Raw genomic sequence first — 20,214 nt, 5'->3', positions numbered from 1 at the left:
TCAAATGACCCATAGCCATTCTTCTAGGTATAACATGTCATAAAATTTTAAAACAAAACATTATATCTAGTTGAATTTTCACTAATTTATCAAAATATAGACCAAAATGAATAAAGTGAAAAAGTTTCAAAATTAAAAAATAATATTTTAATTAGAGAAAAATAAATTTGAATTCCGAAAATGGGTCAAATGACCCCTGCCGTCCTTCTAGTGTTAAGCCGGGGTTATTAGATTCAGAAATAGAGGGAGCACTTCGTGATATGAAGGCTAGAAAAGAAGTAGGCGTGGACAATATCCTGTGTGAGCTTCTGAAGAATTTAGGCATGGAAGGTAACAAATGGTTTTTGGAACTAGTACACAAGATCTATGAGGAGGGATGTTGGGTTGAGGATTTCGTGAAGACGGTTTTAATTCTGCTACTGAAAAAGAAGAAGGCTGTGGAATGCAGAGATTATAGGTAAATCAGCCTAGTATTGCATGCGGCAAAAGTGATACTGAGGATATTGAACAGACGAATGGAGGCGAGGGCAAACGAGTATTTGGGCGAAGATCAGTTTGGTTTCAGAAAAGGGAATTCAACTTGTAATGCAATAGCTATAATGAGGTCCCTCATGGAGAGTAACCTAGAATATGACCAGGATGTATATGCCTGTTTCGTGGATTTTGAGAAAGCATTTGATATTGTGAACTGGGTTAAGTAAATGGATATTCTCAAGAGAATTGGTGTAGATTGGAAGGATAGATGACTACTTTGTAATCTTTATGTGGCCCAGACTGTGCAAGTGAGGATAGCGGACGGAGAATCTGGGTGGGCAAGCATTGGCCGAGGTGTGAGGCAAGGCTGTCCTCTATCGCCGCTGCTTTTTAGCGTATACACTGAGGAGATGGTAAGAGAAGCGTGGGACGAGTTGGAAGCTGGAGTGAAAGAGGGAGGAATGATGTTGAAATTGGTAAGGTTCGCGGATGATCAGGTGCTGATTAGCCAGTCAGTGAGGGTACTGCAGGCTCTAGTGGATGCCTTAGATGAGCGGTGCGAGTAGTATGGGATATGATGATTAATCACAAGAAGACTAAGGAAATGCGGTTTTGTAAAGTATCGCGAGCGAGGAATGTGAGACTCAAGATAAAAGTAGGTGGGGAAAAACTTGAGCAGGTAGAGCATTTCAACTATTTGGGCAGCACATTAGAGGAAAACAGACACAGTAGCATGGACATCAGGAAGCGAATTGCACTAGCAAAGGAGGCATTCATGAACAGGAAGGAGCTTCTGAGAGGATCGTTATGTAAGAGTTTAAAGAAAAGGTTAGTGAAGAGTTTGATTTGGAGTGTAGCTCTTTACTGTGCGGAAACGTGGACACTGAGGAAGGAAGACGAGAGAAGATTGGAGGCATTCGAGATGTGGGTATGGAGAAGAATGGAGAGGGTGAAATGGATGGAGAGGAAAAGGAACGACGAAGTGCTGGATATGGTTGGCGAGGAGAGGCAGCTTTTAGATAAGATACGAAGGAGACAGAAGGTATGAATGGAGCGAGTACTCAGCGGGGAAGGGATGTTGAAAATGGTATTAGAGAGTAGGATGTTAGAGAAACAAGGGAGGGGAAGGAAAAGAATACGATTTTTAGTTAGATTGAAAGGGAGTAGGCTTTACAGTGAATTGTAGAAGGCAGTGCTGGAAGGAAAGGGAGGCCCACAGATCACTTCTTCAGTACTCCATGGAATCCTACCTCACTCGCTAGAATACTATAATAATAATAATAATCTAACAGAGAGTAAAGTCAGTGATATATGCTAGGTGCTTTCGAAAATACCCTGAGAATAAAGCGAAAACTAAAATGGCTCAAGCGACAATGTTTAGTTTCGAAAAATGATAGAAAATTCTGTTGTGCTGCACCAATGCTTTCTGACGACCTAAAAATATCACTGTTTCTTTAAACCCCACCAAGCTCCTTGCACTTTTTCTGTTTTCATGTTAAATTTTTTTGATGCTGGACATCAGATGGCATTAGGGAAATAAAAGAGGCCCCTGTGATTGATCGATTGCATGGCCACTTATGGCAAATATCTGTAGTTAGCAGAGGAATTGCGTAATATATTTGTAAGTATTTTTTGTGAATTGAAGAGGAAATCCATGAAGGGAAGGGAGACTACCGGATTACTTCTTAAATGCTCCATGGAAATCTACCACAAGTGGTGGAGTACTTTATTTATTTGATCTCATATCTACATTTTTGTTACCAGTTCTTTTTTACCTGCAATCTAAAAGAATTTATATATAATACTTACTCGTATTTTGTTCTGGAGACTATACAAATATCAGTAAATAATTAAATTTAAGCATTAGATTGTGTAGAATGTTACCCGCATAAGCCTCTAAAAGTTTCAAGTCTTGTTTTTTTTCACACTTTGTTTGGAAAATTTGTGGTGTTCTAATGATTAAACATCATTCAATTTTTAATAACTTTGTCAATTTTACAATTTTATTTATTTTTTATCTATTTAGTCAATTTAAATGTAACCCTCCTCAAATATTCTTATTTAATACAAGTATCCTATGTAATACTGGATTTTTAAAAAGGTGGATGGAAAAAGGAAAAGAATCAAAAGAATGTATACTTTAAATAATCATGTTGAAAAAATTAATTATTCATAATTTAACTGTAACAGCTGTTAATTTATATACATAATTCAATAATTATCATAGCCCAAAAGAAAAATTCTTAACCACACACCTCTCATTAAGATCAAATATATCTGGGTTTAAAAATATATCTTTTTTCATTTAAGGCTCACTCACCTGAAAAATACCGTAGTCATAACTCCCATTAGAATTAGGTCCTCCTTTTGCTGAGGTGTTTCTCCCACTTTCATTTTCAACCAAGCACACCCCTGGAAAAAGGATTAGATAATTAACCATATTTTAGAAATTTAAAACTGTTCTGTCCTAATAAAATTTCTTGACTTTTTATGCATGCACTTTGCAAAAATAGAAGGAATATCCAGGGGTGCCGACTTACAAAAAATATTGGGGGGGCCCAAACCGGGGATCTTGCCCCGGAAAATATTATAAGTAGTGAGTTTTAAGTTTTTTAAGCATTTTATAAGAGTCATATGATCAAAATTAGAGCCCTGATAACTAGAATCTTGATATCTGGACACTTCGGGGAAAACCAGCAAGCCTGACACATTTTTCCTCACACCCATATCGAATTTTTGAGGGGGCTCGGGCCCCCTCAAGCCCCATGGAGTCGGCGCCACTGGGAATATCTTAAAATTATACGTTGGCAATTCAACCTCGATCCATCTAAGGTCCTTCCCAGCCTTAGATTTAACAAAATTAGGGTAAGTATTAGTAGTAGTAGTAGTAGTAAGGACATCAGGAAGAGAATTGCAGTAGCGAAGGAGGCGTTGATAAACAGGAAGGAGCTTCTGAGAGGTTCGCTATGTAAGAATTTAAAGAAAAGGGTAGTAAAGAGTCTGATCTGGACTGTAGCCCTTTATGGTGCAGTAACATGGACAGGAGGGAGGACGAGAAAAGACTGGAGGTATTCGATATGTGGGTGTGGTGAAGAATGGAGAAGGTGAAGTGGACGGATAGGAGGAGGAACGATGAAGTGCTGGATATGGTAGATGAGTAGAGGCAGATTTTAGATGAGATATGGAGGGACAGAAGGTATGGATGGAGTTAGTGCTTAGTGGGAAGGGGATGTTGAAAATGGCGTTAGAGGGTAGAATGTCAAGGCAGCGTGGGAGGGGAAGGAAAAGAATAGGATTTTTAGATAGATTGAAAGGGAGTAGGCCGTAGAGTGAATTAAAGGAGGCAGTGCTGGAAGGAAAGGGAGGCTCCCAGATCACTTCTTGAATACTCCATGGAAACCGACCTTAATCGGTAGAATACTATAATAATAATATACCTCACATTTATAAGTAGAAGTACATATGCATTTAAAAAAAATTGAGTGAGTTACTGATTGCTGATTCATGCACATATGATCCCAGCAGTTCCCCTCCTATTGAAGAAGATGGGAAGAAAGATGCTGTGCGTTTGCCATATTTTAAATCACATCCAGCAAATGTGAAGTTGTATTATAAAAACTGAAGATTTCAGCAGATGCTTATAATATACTGTTCGAAGTTCTACTGGTGTGAAGTTGAAACTTTACTGACATTTTAAAGATGCTGCTAGCTATTGTATAGGGTTAATAATTCCCCAAAGAAGTCTTGCATTCATTGCGGAGCAAGTCAATTGACGTGGTCCCATCCAAGCCGAGATACGGAGCACATCAATTGAGGTGCTCTGCTGGTTGGACCAGAAGCCCTCTCTCCGCCTCTGTACATGACTAATATCCACTTCCGACTCTTCCGATTGTGTGTATGGCCTTCAGCAAGCTTCCCTCTTCAAAAGGTGTGCGCCGTTTGTAAAAAGCAGTATTTGAACGGAAGTTATGGTGCGGAAACCTCCCTCTGTTTTTTTTTCTTATTTTAACGGCCGATTTTGACGACTTTAATGAAAATCGCGCCAGTATTGAATGTGTTAATTTAGACATGATGTCATCCATTAGATTGGCTGTGATTAGTTAAGCCTTCTATCTTTCTCCACATTAGTTTCAGGATCTTTTTCTTATTATTTCTGTGCTTATAGCCTTGGTATCTCTTCAGTGTCTTTTAATTTTTTTAAAATTTCACTTCCACACCATCTTTCATGATTTGGTCCCAGAGACACCCTTGCAAGAGTAAAGGAGTGTTGTACTATCAAAGTGAATAATGTGGCCAGGGTCAAGGCTATGCTCAGCCACCACTGACCTCTCTGGCTGCAGGAGCCAACAACTTTACAGCTTTTATTATAGTTGTACTCTTACTTAATAAATTATGACTTACTTAACAGATTTTGTCCTTTTTCAGTCATGTTTCAATTGCTCATCCCATCTTGTCAGTGTATACCCTACATACAAACAACTTACCTCTCAACGCATGCCTCTTATAAATAAGTATACCAACTAATGAGAATGGGTATAGAGCAGGCACGCCGACTTACAAAAAATATTGGGGGGGCCCAAAACGGGGATCTTTTCCCGGGAAATTTTATAAGTAGTGAATTGTAAGTCTTTTATGCCTTTTATAAGAGTCATATGATCAAAGTTAGAACCCTGATAACTCTAATCTCGATATCTGGACACTCCAGGGAAAATCGACAAGCCTGACACTCTTTTCCTCACACCCATAACGAATTATTGGGGGGGCTCGGGCCCCCTCAAGCCCCATGGAGTCGGCGCCACTGGTATAGAGGGTGTAGAATAGGGTGGGCCAAAAAAAGTAAAATTCGTCCAATCAAAAACTTGTATGCCTTATAAGTTGTGTACTAGCAGTATAATAAACGCTTATTACACCGCTAGTACACAACTTATAAGACATAGATGTTTTTGATTGGAAGAATTTGACTTTTTTCAGCCCACCCTAGCGTAGAGGAATGTTAGCAGCCACCTCTTGGGTCCACAGCAGCATGAGAATAGAAGGCCTGCCTAGTAACCTGTTCTTAGAATGCTCAAAATGCTTGCACCTGGCCTGGCTTACCTGGCCTGGCCATTGGTATTGATGATTCTTGATGAGTTCGCTGCCATCTGAGCATTAAATTGAGGCTTGCATGAGGTGGAGTTACTTTGCATGAGCGACTCAGATGGCACTCTTCCCATTAATTTTACATGTACTTTTCTAATTCAATTCCATGCCGAAGAGGTCTCATCAAGTGGCATCATGTGACGCACTGAATTTATGCATCATCACTATAAGTCAGCAATCCAAAGATTGGTTTCTTGTTGGCCAGGGGGATGATTTGGCGGCACCAAATGCTGATGACATGGTGCCAAACCAGAGTCATTTGTTCTGTAGTTCTACCAGCAGCCACCAAAGGATGCTCGGCTGCCTGGGTGAGGAAAGAGTATGCCAGTCTGACTTTGACCACCGACGTGAACAATTCACCTTTGCGATTGGTAAACTGTTATTGTGGATATTACTGTGTAACCGCAGTAGAAAATAAATCCGTCCAACCTGGCAATTCGTGCTTAACCACACTGAGTGTTATTTGTAGCGTACATCCTACACCAAACATTTCTTAATTACATATTTATTCCTCTGTACAGCCTTTATAACTTGTCCAAAGAAACTCATTTGGAGCCTTTCTTTGCGTTCCATATCATTCACTTGTCCTATGATTGTCTTCATCAAGCTTTGATGCCTCATGATGAGGCTGATTAAAATGTCCAATCTGCTTATTAAGGTCTTTAGGCGGCTTCTCATCTCCCTCACTCTTCAAAGGACTTCCTCATCTCTGACTCAGTCAATAATTTTATTTTCACCATGCTTTTGTAGACCTACATTTAAATGCTTCTACCCTTGACCTGAGATGAGATGAGCTGGACATGGTGGGCGAGGAGAGGCAGCTTTTAGATGAGGTACGGAGGAGACAGAAGGTATGGATGGAGTTAGTGCTTAGCGGTGAGGGGATGTTGAAAATAGGGTTAAAGGGTAAAATGTTAGGGAAACGAGGGAGGGGAAGGAAAAGAATAGGATTTTTTTAGATAGATTGAAAGAGAGTAGGCCTTACAGTGAATTAAAGAGGTAGTGCTGGAAGGAAAGGGAGGCTCCCAGCTCACTTCTTGAATACTCCATGAAAACCTACCTTAATTGGTAGAATACTAATAATTACCCTTGACCTCTCTGGCACTGTCAACATTCATGCCTCAATATTAATGAGAAATGAGGTCCATCAGTAGCATGTGATGGATTTTTCTTAACTCCTATGCTTGTATTCTCTACTTTAAGTAGATATTTCTTGGTAGCTACATATGTATGTCGACAGAATGACTCTGATCAGATGCAGTGATCTGAATCATAAATGGTTGGCCATTATGCACCACTCAATCAGGGTTATCATCTAGTTCAGCAAGAGTTAAACCCACCAGTGTGTCTCAGTTGGCTTCCCATTGTCATGAAACTTAGTTGCCTCTAACTTCTCACTCTAACTCTAACTTCTCAACCATTTTACTGAATGATGACAACTGAAAAAAGTAAAATTTTCATTGTATTGGGTGGAGTTTGATGTGAACCAGTAGTGGGTCAATCCATAGCATATGGTTAATTTGTTGAGTTAATGGGGTCGTTTGCTCTGACCCAAAATTGTAATTCATTAAAATAATTCAGTTAATGGAAGGGAAGGATAAATGATGATAAAAATATTCTTCCCCATTGAGCCATTCTCTCATAAGTTAAAAAAGAAGAAAATTTGCAAGTGGCCGCTGAATTTTTATGAGTTGGTGGCATCATTAGAGTTTTGGCTAATTTACTTGCGCAGGAAGAACCTTTCCCTGAGCAAAGGAATCACCAACACGAAACAAGAGTGAAAACAACAATGAATCACATACAGGGACAGTTTCGGCATCAAATTAGGAGATGGGGTCATAACCTGAATCCAGGGAGTACGGAATACCCTCCCTCCCCTCCAGAAAGAGGGGCATTTTTACAATAAGGAGTGCTATGCTCTATGACTAATACAAATAAAAATAAAATTATCAACTAAAATAAAACTCACATTTGGGACTTTTAGCCATGCATTTGCATTTAGAAGAACTATTAAACTATTAAAAATAAAAATTTACTTTTAAAATTTGGGAGAGTCATGACCCCTGTGATACCCCTTCCCCCAAAATCTACTCCTGACCACACAAGGCCCTTGCATGAGGCTAAGGAGTTGCAGAGAAAGGGCAATCTGCTGGGTAGCAGTTAGTGACGTCATCAACTTATCTGTAAAAGGGTTAAAGCTGTCGATTTTTTGTTGCGAATAACTCAAGTAGTAGGGGATGGATCAAAAATCAGAAAAATATGTGTCTCTTCACTTTTTAACCTCCATCTTTATTGACAAAAAATGAAATTGGTGATTGAGATAATTGGAAGGTATATTGATGATAATGCAGTACTCACAGTCTGGTAGAAGTGGCTCAGGAAACTCCAAGGACAAAAGCTCCCGTGCAAGCTCACATCTTTTGAAGACGTAACTCGAAGTTCTCATATCATATCCTATGGTGATAATTAAGTAACAAATGAGAAGTTTTTGAACCTGAAAGAGAGAGTATTTCATAGATTAAAATTTCATGGAGAAGCTGACTTATATTCAATGTTTTAATCCAAATTGACTTTCTCTGAACTATTTTTGCTAAAGCAGCAAAGTGCATACATTGAACATTCGTCATGTTCCTAATATACTGGTTATAATGAGCAACAAACAGCAAACTTCATCGGATATTGGCAATTACTTATTTTCATATATTTTTCTCTAACCTGGTGTTGTTTAATGATACTACAATATTCTCAACAACCCGGCACGCGTAAATATATCACAGCATTTCATTAGAAAATAATCTGATACAAGACTGAAGAAGTTCAAAAAAATGTATTGCTGGAGAACTAGTATCATGATTTAAAAATCCATCACATTGTTAATTCACAAAAATCTGAATACCTATGTCCTGCCTCACCTTTTAGTATGTGCTGGTGTGCAACAATTAATGTTCCATCGTATATTTTGCATTGTTGAAGGATGCCAAAATCTTCCTATACCAAATTATACTCAACATATTCCATACTTGAACATTTTTTATGCCGAGACCTGAGTAGATACTTATGATTTTTTGCTTATAGAAATGTATTCATCACACAGCTACTAAAGGCAATTCTCAGAAACAAGTGAAAAAAGAAAGCCATCAAAATGGCGAATTAATTAAGTAATCAACTGAGCTAAGACTAACAGAAAAATAGCAGCTGCTAATTGACTGCCAGTATCTACACACTGAATTGAATTAAAAGTGGAAAGCTAGCTGGCATAAAATCCATAACAGAGGCTCGGACAGCCATTAAATCGTCTAATTGCCTTCAGAATTCCCCTTGTTTGTTCTTTATGAGAGTAAAATCATTTGGTCAAAGTGAACTACGTATAACGAAGGAATTCCATTGTTATCCTGCAAGTATACACAACCCACATTATTAATTTCTATATCCTGTGTGCATGGGCATTCCGCAGTTCATGCGTCTGAATTAATATTATTAATTTATTCTACAAGTTTCGGTAGGTTTAGATGGAGAATTTTGCGAATTAGCTCAGCCTGTCTCATCCCATATTGGACCTCACACTTCAGTTCAATAGAAGGCCAAATCCCTTTCATTATACATATCAATAAAACCTGTTCTCTTCCTTCCTCGCTCAGCTAACATTCTTCCTAGTGACACGGGTTTTAACATACCCTCCCCGTTCAACACTCGCTCCATGTAAACCTTCGGTCCCCGCCACATCTCATCTAGAAGCTTCACCACCTCGCCCACCATGTCCATCACTTCGTCGTTCCTCTCCCTCTCAGTCCCTTTCTCCCTCTCCACTCTCCTCCATTCCCACATCTCCAACGCCTCCAGTCTTCTCTCTTCCTCCTCCTTAAAAGCCGTTTTACACAGGGCACGTACTTGCGCAACCTGACGTATGTACGAAGGCGCAGCCAAATTGCGTCATGTAAAGGCCGTTCTACACGTGGTATGTCAGTGCGCCGGTTAATGCAGAAAACATTTTTGAAATTGCGGGAACGCGATCTCGGAACTAGAGAAGGGTCAATTTTTCCATCTCGCATCCATGCATTCTCGCATGCGTTCTAGCAATTCACCGCTTCACACGATGCAATTTCGACTGGACCTTCGTATTTACGTCAGACTGCGCAATTCCGTGTACCGCGTAAAACGGCCTTATAGCGGTGAATTGCTTGAACACATGCGAGAATGCGTGGACGTGAGATGGCACAATAATGCCCTGTCCTAATTTCGTTGGTCCATTCGCGCATTTCCACGGCGTAAATTATTTAAAGATAAATTGATGCAGCTCTAACCTGCGCAATGACTTGCCATGTGTAAAACGCCCTAAGTGTCCATGATTCCGCACCGTTAAACGCTACACTCTAAATTAGACTCTTCATATCCCCTCCCCGCTCAGTACTCGCTCCATTCAAGCCCTCTGTCTACTCCGGATACTTTCTAGAAGTTTCTTCTCCTCCCCCACCCTTTTCCAGTACTTCGTCCTTACTTTTCCTTTCCGTCCAATTCACTTTCTCCATTCTTTTCCACACCCACATCTCGAAGACATCAAGTATTTTCTCGTCCTTGTACTTGAGTGTCCATGTTTCGACAGATGTTGTTATATATCTTTCAATTTAGAATTTTTAATCCTGTATTCTGCTGAGAGCATATGATAACCCCAAAGCGAAAAGTATACTTCATGACTGAATTGTATAGTGAGAAGAAAATTTTGAAGACGTCTTGATCGGAAGAGTACATAATCTGACATAATCAATAACTTCGATAAGGCTCACCGCACTGACCTCCCCATGTTCGTCACGTTTGCCTCGAAATCAAGACAACAGCACGAAGGTATTTTTACAATAGAATCAGCGCTCATCGAATTTTCGCGATTTCATCATTCCATTTGCTTAGATTAGTGGAGAAACAAAACTAAAAAACGGTTTGATCTTCAATTTTGACCTGTTTTTTCGAATTACAAGTGGTCTCAATGAGATTTTCCACCAAAACGAGAAATATTCGTATTTCATCTTTGTATCCCAATTAAATTTGAAAACTAAGGAACTCGAAAATATAGTGAAAGGGCACAAAAAAATTGCTGATGTGTAGTAAGAAAGACTGCGTTGTTCGGAAAAGGCTTTATTCCGTGTTACTGCCGGCATTTTCATCTGCAGTAAAGGGTAGAAGGATATATTCTCCTCCTTTTACCGTCTCAAGCATGAGCAAATAATATTAAGTCCGCCATCAAATTGGCAGTTATTGGTGCACCCTTAATATACCTTCCTTATACTCCCTGAAGGAGACGAGATGGCGATATTTGCAGACGGGGAGACGTTGCGACAACCGAAATGTCATTCGTTATGTGTTCCGCGCTGCGGCCAAGCCGATCGTGTGAAGAACCCATTTGTTTCATTCATGAGGGCCGCAGGGATAAAGGCCAGCGTAAAGAGGGAAGGAGCGACGGCCATGTTTTCCTTTCGACCATCCATCAATAATAAGAGCCTCCCCACCGACAATGTTGAATAATAACAGCAAGCCCGCCGAAGTGCCAAACTTCTTTTCCCCTCGAAGAAATGAATAATATCACCGCGGCAAATGGTGACCTTTCGTGTCGGAGCAAAAGGTTTCTTTCTTTCCCTCCCCATACTTCCTCTCCATCATAACTCTCTTTCCCTCAATAAGGCCGAAGAGTTCATATTCCGTGTGGGACGCCCGAACGAAAGGCAAGTTCTTGGCTCTCAAACACGGCTCTCGAATAAAAGATTTTTTTTAAGGCTCAACAGGAGAAAGATAAGCGGCAAAAAAGGGAAAGTGAATGGGAAATAGGAATACTATGTGGAATGGCCAAAAGTGAAAAGGGTAATAATTTGGAAGGATGAAAATGAACGCAATTCCGCTCTGTCTTTATCAGGAAACGAGCGTGTCTGTGGCTTTACGGCCGTGAGGCCATTTTTTTTATCGTGTTGTAAATTGAACTACTCTCTTTATTGGAACAGCGTGATGACAGATATTTAATAGACCACAAATAAAAGAAAGCAGTAGTGGGGACGCTATGAAAACAAATGGGAGTATTGCACATGAATACCTGGTACCAAATGATCTTTTTTGTTCTAAGACCGCAGCTGGCTCTGTGGCTTTATTAATGGAACAGAACGAATCTGTAAAGAGCCTCTCAACAATCGTTAATAATTGCGGATACTTGTCTCTTTCATTGAGGACAATAATTGAGCGGCCATGAATTACCCTTTTGGTATTTAACACAATGGTCAAACTCGTTGTTTTGCATCCAGTATTTTCCGTGCGTAGAGGCTGCTTCTAAATAAGGGAGATATGAAACACATTTAGAACCCACACAAAAGAACCTACAGCTTTTTCATTTTCACCACTTGGTCAGTCATACCTATCCTCCCAAAAAGTAATAGATTTCCTTACCATCTACTAACAATCACCTCATTTTGGCATCAAGTTGCTAGGGTTTTATGCCTTTCTAGCGTCCTCAACAAAACATACTTTTCTGGCAGATAAAAATTGAAATAATTATTATTGGAGAAAGCATCTAATAGCAGAAGTGATGTACGCAACAATGAATACGTGGAATTGCAGAGTAACCAATAGGAAGCCTCTTTTTCCCACCTTTTTCTCACAATCAGAGGAAATTTTAACACCCGGAAAAACATAACAATACATATCGATATCACATATGCTATTTTTTGTTCATCGGCTGACATCTTACGTCGGCATTTTTGCCAAAAATATATGAAATATTGGCAATGACCAGAGTTTTCGATTATAGCAGTACAAGATGCATCAATCGAGTTCATCACGAGGAAGACCGAACAACGGTGTAAAAAAATTGTAGTGTTCTGGAGACAAATGAAAAACCCAATTGAACACGGCACGAAAGAAGATGGAAGAATTAAGGAAATCGTCGTTTCCAGTCGAATTTCTACGACTTTGAGTTTCAGTAAAGGATTATTATTTTTTAATTGGTACCAGTTCCGCAATTAATTTTTCATTAAAAGCCTTTCATTGGTAAATTATGCTCTTTCTCTCCCCGCATGATCTTAAAAGCACTTTTTTCGTAATTAAATTCGATTCACTCCTATACCACGATATCGTTCGCTTAGGTACTTATGGAAATATTACGATCTTAAAAATGATACATTTTTACCCAATTTGACTCCTTTTTAATTCTCAAATGGTCATAAATGGTGGTTAACATATATTTAAACGCTTTATCATACATGATACATACATTTTCCTGAAATTTTATCAGAAAAATCATCAAATAATTATCATTATAATACATTTGGATAAACTTAAATTATTTATTACATTCCCAGCGATAACAAAGTCCTATTCACTATTCATGATTCATCCACATAATGGTATTTCCTGAATTATTATACTCTTTTATCACACTTACATTAAAAGATGCATTTCAACGTTTCTGATGCGTATTTTTTTCACTCTGATCGTCGTGAAGCCATACATTGCAACCCTCGGTGTCAAATTCTCTGCCAATACTTAACTCAATTCTTCATTTTCAGTTTAGGCCATAAATTGTCTCCCTAAAGGATAGGTATGCATCACCACTATCCGGTGAATCATTATACCGTACAAGAGCCAGCGAGTCCAAAATATTACTGAAGATGCAGGACACTATTTCTTTTTCAATTTATGCTCTCCTTCTTTAGAAAACGCTCGTTCCATTTCTCAACGGAGCCATTTTCTAAAATGTGTTTTATTTATGCCGTTGACAGTATGCAATGCGTGCTAAAATGGCTATGATTGGTGGCCTGAGTGGTTGAATAATGCTTCCCAGCCCTTGACAGCGATTTAATGCCTCCGCGCTTGCTGCCCACTATTTTTTCTCGCTATACTCTCTCCGTTTCGTTTTTCCGCCTCCGCTATAAAAAAATTAACTAGATGGCTCAAATTTCCAGCTAATCACCGTCCAACCTTGCCATTCAAATGTAATAATACATATTTATCGCATTTCAAATTCACTTCAAATGACTTTAGCAATTTATTTTCCCCTCATTGAAAACATTTTTATTCATTCCCATACCACCGGAAACAACACATCTTGGTCTTTTATATCGAGACTTTCAACAAGATAACAACCACACGTAAATGAACTACCATGCTCTGCATAGTATCAACTTAACCTGGTGGAACTCGAACCCGCGGCCTCTTGTTTGGCAGGCCAAGACTTTACCCTGCAGCCATTGAGGCCGGCCCTCATCGGTATAGCTTTTCAGAATAATACAGCGGGAAACTTAAATATGGAAGTAACGAAACAATTTAAAAAGAACCTACACTTGGAGTCTATACGGAAGTGAGGCATGGACAATGACCGCAGCGGAGAAAGCAAGGATAGAGGCCATCGAAGTGTGGTGCTACAGAAGAATGATGAAGATCAAATGGATCGACCGAGTTCGTAACGAGGAAGTCCTAAGAAGAGTAGGAGAGAAGAGAAGCATCACGAAAACCTTAATAAGGAGACGGAACAACATTGTAGGCCACATCATGAGACATGATGGCCTGATGAAGACAATCGTCGAGGGACAAGTGGAAGGCAAGAACGGAAAAGGAAAACCTCGAACAAAATATATAGAACAAGTAAAGAAGGATGTGAAAGAGAAGAAATACGTAGGTGTGAAAAGATTAGCTGATAGAAGAACTGAGTGGAGAACTGCAAATGTAAAAATATATTTATTTCGGTCTATTAGCTGCAGTAATATTTCTCGGGTTTTACAACGAGTACTGTTAAAATATGTTCGTGATACTTCGAAGGCTGAGTCTGCCATTTTAGCATTCGAAACATTGGTGACCTGTTACAATATTAACCGGTGGGATATTTGAGAAAGTATTAATTAATTATTAAATAATTAATTATGTCTCTTATCCCAATATTTTCCGTTTTTTTATTTATGATATTCTTTGAAAAGGACAGAATTTTATAAATAGTGTAGTTTAACCTGATAAAGCACAACAATAGTGTGAATAATAGCAGAGAGGAGTATATGACTAGCACAATGCATATCCCGCTGAATGATAATATTTTGTCCATAAACTGAATATAACGTTTTTAATTTTTCCTGGTGAATTATATTGATTAACTATTCTCGGGTCTGCAATCCTTGTGAATGCGGTAAAATATATATTTGGGGGACAGTCCGAACGTTTGAGACGAGGCTGAAAGAGCACCGAAGACATTTCAAATTAGTGCAACCAGAGAAGTCGGCCGTGGCGGAGCACAGCATTAATGAAGACCATTCTATTATATGGGGAGATGCAAAAATTCTTTGCCATTCACAACGCTATTGGGACCGCATCATTAAGGAAGCCATCGAGATCCACCTCAATCCCAAAAATATCAATCGCGATACCGGCTTCCATCTTATCAATACACGGAGACTAGTTATCAGCTGCATAATAAACATAAGGGAAACAAAAAAATTTAAACGACCTTTAGCCAATCAGATGAAACCTGAGCCCAGTGGCGGATACTTATGGGGGGCGCACCCCCTTTGCGGGACCGCCCGAATTGCCAAACATTGCAGAACCGCAATTGTAACTTTTATATATCATAAGATGACATTGTCTTGCAGATATGTATAATCACTTTAATTAAAACTTTCTTTAACTTTGCATGTGACTTGATTATTTTTATTGCGATAAAAGGAAATGTAACTCAAGATATCTTTTACGCCCCCCCTTGAGTCTTTTCTGTGTCCGCTTTGCCTGAGCTTTATTGTTGAGCTCGCTAAACGGTTGATCTTGTTCGGTGTGAAATCGGGCTTTCATTGAGTAACACGCCTTGACATGAGAGGAAAGTCGTCTTCCGAAACGTCGGCCTATACGACTGAGTTAATCTGGTTGAGAACCCAAGAAGAATTCATCAATATAACGTATTTACCGACGAATGACGAAATTATGATTTTTTTCGCTATCCGTAAGGTAGATGGCTATGGAATATCCGCATGTTGCCATGATTTTATCGATATTTTAAATCGTGCTGTAAAATAATTGACAAATCCATAATGAATCTTGGCTTAACAGGCATCACTTCCGTCGACTCTCCTATTTCATCGTCTTCAGATCAAAGGAGTGAGCTCAAAATATGTTTCGAATCCAATGCTAAGAGTTACAATGATATTACGCACACAATCTTGATTTATTAAGATTCTGTTTGCGAAACGCTCATCTGTATTGCGAAAACACGCGGACGAGTACTCGCAATGATGAAAAGAAATTCTTTCCAACACCGTGAGAGCCGTCAATGTAATTAACAACATGTTTTAGAGCCGCCGTATTATTGATTACCGTTAAATAAAATCATGTGGAAAATGATCTTTGCCGAATCATTGATTCCCCTAAAAATCACGGGCGACGATCTATTAGAGCTAGAATCGCATTCAAAATTCTGGTCGTAGGATTTGTTTTACGTAGCTAGCTGACAAGAAGGAAGACGGTTGAGGCATCAAACGGCCTTGGGGAAAATTTTCCTCGAGGAAGTTTTCACAAAATCGTTTGCAAGTCTTCTATCTGCTCGATAGATTTACAGAATGCTAAGTTTACCACCATTACACTACTTTTTCGTTTTTTCGTTTCGTTCCTTACGCTGGAACTGAGGCATCGTCAGAGGATTATATCATTAACCATTGATGTTGCGCTTTCACAGTAGAATGACCGATAAATACTGTCACGATTAAAAAATGTAAAAAAAATATATTCAACGGGTCAATATCTGGCTAAGCATTTACCGTTCCAGTCTCTTCGCCGTTCTAGGAGTTAAAGAAAATCATTTAGCAATCAATTATAACGCAAAAGTAAGTAATTGAATGCAGTGCATCGCAGAAGCCACCTTAGCCAGCCATCGAAAAGAAAGGCTGCTGAGATACCAACTGTTATAAATGTTAACATAAGGGCTGATTTTCAATACTGATTATTAAATTTCTGAAACAGGACCAGTGAGTAGACGAATGGAGGCGAGGGCAAGCGGGTATTTGGGCGATGATCAGTTTAATTTTAGAAAAGGAAAGTCAACTAGTGACGCAATAGCGATAATGAGGTCTCTGGTGGAAAGGAACCCAGAATATAACCAGGACGTGTATACCTGCTTCGTGGATTATGAAAAAGCATTTGATAGAGTGAACTGGGTTAAGCTAATGGATATTCTCAAGAGAATAGGTGTAGATTGGAGGGATAGACGACTGATTCGTAATCTTTATATGGCCCAGACTGCGCAAGTGAGGGTAGTGGACGGAGAATCTGGGTGGGCAAGCATTGGCCGAGGCGTGAGGCAGGGATGTCCTCTATCGCCGCTGCTTTTTAACGTATGCGCTGAGGAGATGGTAAGAGAAGCGTGGGACGAGTTGGGAGCTGGAGTGAAAGTGGGAGGAATGATGTTCAAATCGGTAATGTTCGCGGATGATCAGGCGCTGATTAGCCAGTCAGCGAGGGGACTGCAGGCTCTAGTGGATGCGTTATACGAGCGTTGCGAGGAATATGGGATGAGTATTAATCACATGAAGGCCAAGGTAATGCGGTTTTGTGAAGCATTGCGAGCTAGGAATGCCGTACTCAAGGTAAATGCAGGTGGGGAAAAACTTGAGTAAGTAGATCAATTTAACTCTTCGGGCAGCGCATTAGAGGAAAAGTTAGTGGAGACAGTGGTAAGGTTATCAGGAAGATAATTGCATTAGCAAAGGAGGCGTTGGTGAACAGGAAGGAGCTTCTAAGAGGATCGTTACGTAAGAGTTTAAAGAAAAGGTTAGTGAAGAGTTTGATCTGGAGTGTAGCTCTCTACGGTGCGGAAACGTGGACACTGAGGAAAGAAGACGAGAGAAGATCGGAGGCATTCGAGATGTGGGTATGGAGAAGAATGGAGAAGGTGAAATGGACGGAGAGGAAAAGGAACGACGAAGTGCTGGATATGGTTGGCGAGGAGAGAAAGCTTTTAGATGAGATACGCAGGAGACAGAAGGTTTGGATGGAGTTAGTGCTTAGCGGTGAGGGGATGTTGAAAATGGTGTTGGAGGGTAGAATGTTGGGGAAACGAGGGAGGGGAATGAAAAGAGTAGGATTTTTTAGGTAGAATGAAAGGGAGTTGGCCTTATTTTGAATCGAGGATGGAAATGGTTGATGGGGAGAGATGATCCTGGAATTCTTCTTAAGCACTCCATGGAAACCTACCTTAATCGGTAGAATACTTTAATAATAAAACAAGACTAACCTACGTAAGCTCATCGAGCAGCTGATTACCTAGGTAATGATACAGGATTTTCATTTTTATTCGCGTACATGAACAGTAAAAGTTTAAGATTTAAATGTTGAACGAGAACTACCGGCAGAAATTCACGATATGGAACTAAAATGCTGTTATTTCATTAATATTGAGTGATTATTTTCGTTATCATTTTTTATCTTGTAGCACGCCGTAAGAAAAAAAATATAGGGAAAGTAATCAAACAAGATTCAAAATGTTCAAAGTCATTGGAGTATTTTGATTTCATCTAAACTGCAGTACTGACAATTGCTAAATGTATGTCGTCGGGAAATTAGTCAACTTAAGCTGATCAGATTTCATGGTAAAGCTGATCCACGGTGAGAAAATAAAAAAGATATCCGCCTTGTTTGCCTCGCGGCAGATTGTGAAAGGAAACGAGTCTAACAAATAAAATGCACTCGAAACCATATACCACCATGCAATTGGTGAAGGGGCAATCTTTAAATAACGCAAAAGTTAGTGAAAACCCAAAAAATTATTGTATATATTGTAAACATTAATCCTAAAAACCCAAAATGAGAAATTGGCAGTGTTAATTTTTTAACTATTAAATTGTGGGCAGTTAACTTTTACGCCCTTAATATTTTAAGATCTATAATAAGTAAAGGCTTTCAATTATATTGGAAACTAAATTTATGGCTTTCGTAAGCACTTTTTTTAACCTACGTGAAAAAACCTGAACACGACCATACACCCCACCCCACATTACAACCTGTTAAAGCCGGTTTAACAATGTCTAGTCATTATTTCGTCGATTATAAAAACTGAAGGAGGCATTTAAGGTCATGGGTTTATAATTTCATCCTCAACTCCCTTGCAATGATGCAAATTAAAATTATTGCCATGCTATGGTTATAGTTGTTACATGTTCCAGTTAATGATAATCATTAATAATAAAAACCGGTTATTAATGTTTTCTCCGCCTTTGGAGAGTCTCTTACCGGAGAAATCCGCGGGGCGTCCATGGCGATGGCAGTCACCGGGCGAAAGTCTCGGACAGCTAGCTAGCAATGCCACAAGCGGAAATAATATAGTCGATCACCACTCGCAGTGGAGAGAGTGCTTGCACTCCTATGCAGCACTACAGCGGAAGACAAGACTGTAATGCAGTGCAATTTGATGCGCGATATCGACGCCGAATGATGTTATCCTCCGAGACGTCGTGTCGCACACGTGGCGCCACTTTTTCTGTGAACGACTCGTGCCGGTAACGAAAACAACCCAAGGCCCAATCGTCCCGTGCTTCATTTATTTCATATTTTGACTTCTCTTGACCCTGAGCGACTCGCTCGCTGTCCTTTCTTTGGTGGAGGGCTTTATAAACAGAGGCATTCCCTTTAATGTGCGTTCTCTTTTCATTTTTTTCTGATCCCCGGGAAGAGAAAGGGGAATCACCGAGGCGGTTGCGGCTGTGCGAAGGACTCGACAAAGGCCGTTTGATAAACTTCAATCTTTTGTAAGAGCTTATCTTGCCCAAGGAGGGAGGGAAAATGTGGAAGGGGCGGTGCCCCGTCTCGTTCTCACCCCGTATTCTCTTCGTCTTTGAGTTAAATAAGGAATCAAAGGCCGGGAATCATATTTAAGCTCGCGAAAAAACGTGCGATCCGCCTCAAAAGAATGAACCCGGAGTTATTCTCTCCGCGGAAGAATGATGGCCCAGCAATATCGCTTCATCTGAGACGAGAAGGAAAAAAGCCACGATAAGAACAAAAGAATTTTCTCTTTGAAGGATAATGAAAAGAATTCAAAATCCCTTTCTAACTCACCACCCAAATAAATGGTGTGATAAAAAAATCAAGGAAGATCAAAGAGATTCATCAACATGTCGAAAAAAACGGGGAAATATTTGCGGTCTTCGATTTATTTTCCGCTGGAAACACTTTTTTTAATCGAGTTATTTCATCACACTTCGTAATTTATTATAAGAGTGTGGAATAAGTGATTGTATGCCTGGGATTTTATCCCTCTATCACGACTAGGTAACTGATATACTTTTTCTTTTTATTATCTCTACTGCTGACACTTCTGTATCGCTATCCATAAAATCTAAAAAATTCATAATTTTATCTCACGTTGGATGGCTATTCCTTTGAAGATGCCTCAGTGAGCGTCTTTATGGTAAGAGCATAATACCAGTTCACAAGCTTAGTATTGTGATTTGGCAGCCCCTTTCAAAACGTGGTTATGTCATCGATATGAAGCGCTGGAAGGCACAAAATACGTGAATATTTCACCTCTGAGACATTGGCAGTTTAAGAATTTTTTAAAGTGTATAATGTCACTCAAGTTATTGAACTTATGCTTGCCGTATAGTT

At 39.6% G+C, this 20,214-nt stretch overlaps 1 protein-coding gene across 1 annotated transcript in view; it reads right to left on the bottom strand.

Moving 5' to 3' along the window:
• Positions 1 to 19,185, bottom strand: part of LOC124155559 (lysozyme-like) — a 35,859-nt gene extending 16,674 nt beyond the window's left edge. Inside the window, exons 1-3 of the mRNA XM_046529489.1 lie at positions 18,841 to 19,185; positions 7,972 to 8,107; positions 2,795 to 2,886 (exon numbers count right to left, since the gene is read on the bottom strand). Coding sequence (XP_046385445.1) covers positions 2,795 to 2,886; positions 7,972 to 8,107; positions 18,841 to 18,864 — 252 coding nt within the window. The 5' untranslated portion in view covers positions 18,865 to 19,185. The remainder of the gene's footprint in view (positions 1 to 2,794; positions 2,887 to 7,971; positions 8,108 to 18,840) is intronic.
• Positions 19,186 to 20,214: the final 1,029 nt, after the last annotated feature.

The sequence above is a fragment of the Ischnura elegans genome, chromosome 3 (assembly GCF_921293095.1).
Source record: "Ischnura elegans chromosome 3, ioIscEleg1.1, whole genome shotgun sequence".
In the NCBI taxonomy this organism is placed as follows: domain Eukaryota; kingdom Metazoa; phylum Arthropoda; class Insecta; order Odonata; family Coenagrionidae; genus Ischnura; species Ischnura elegans.
The sequence above is the reverse complement of the archived record's forward strand: the minus strand, read 5'-3'. Positions and strand labels throughout refer to the sequence as shown.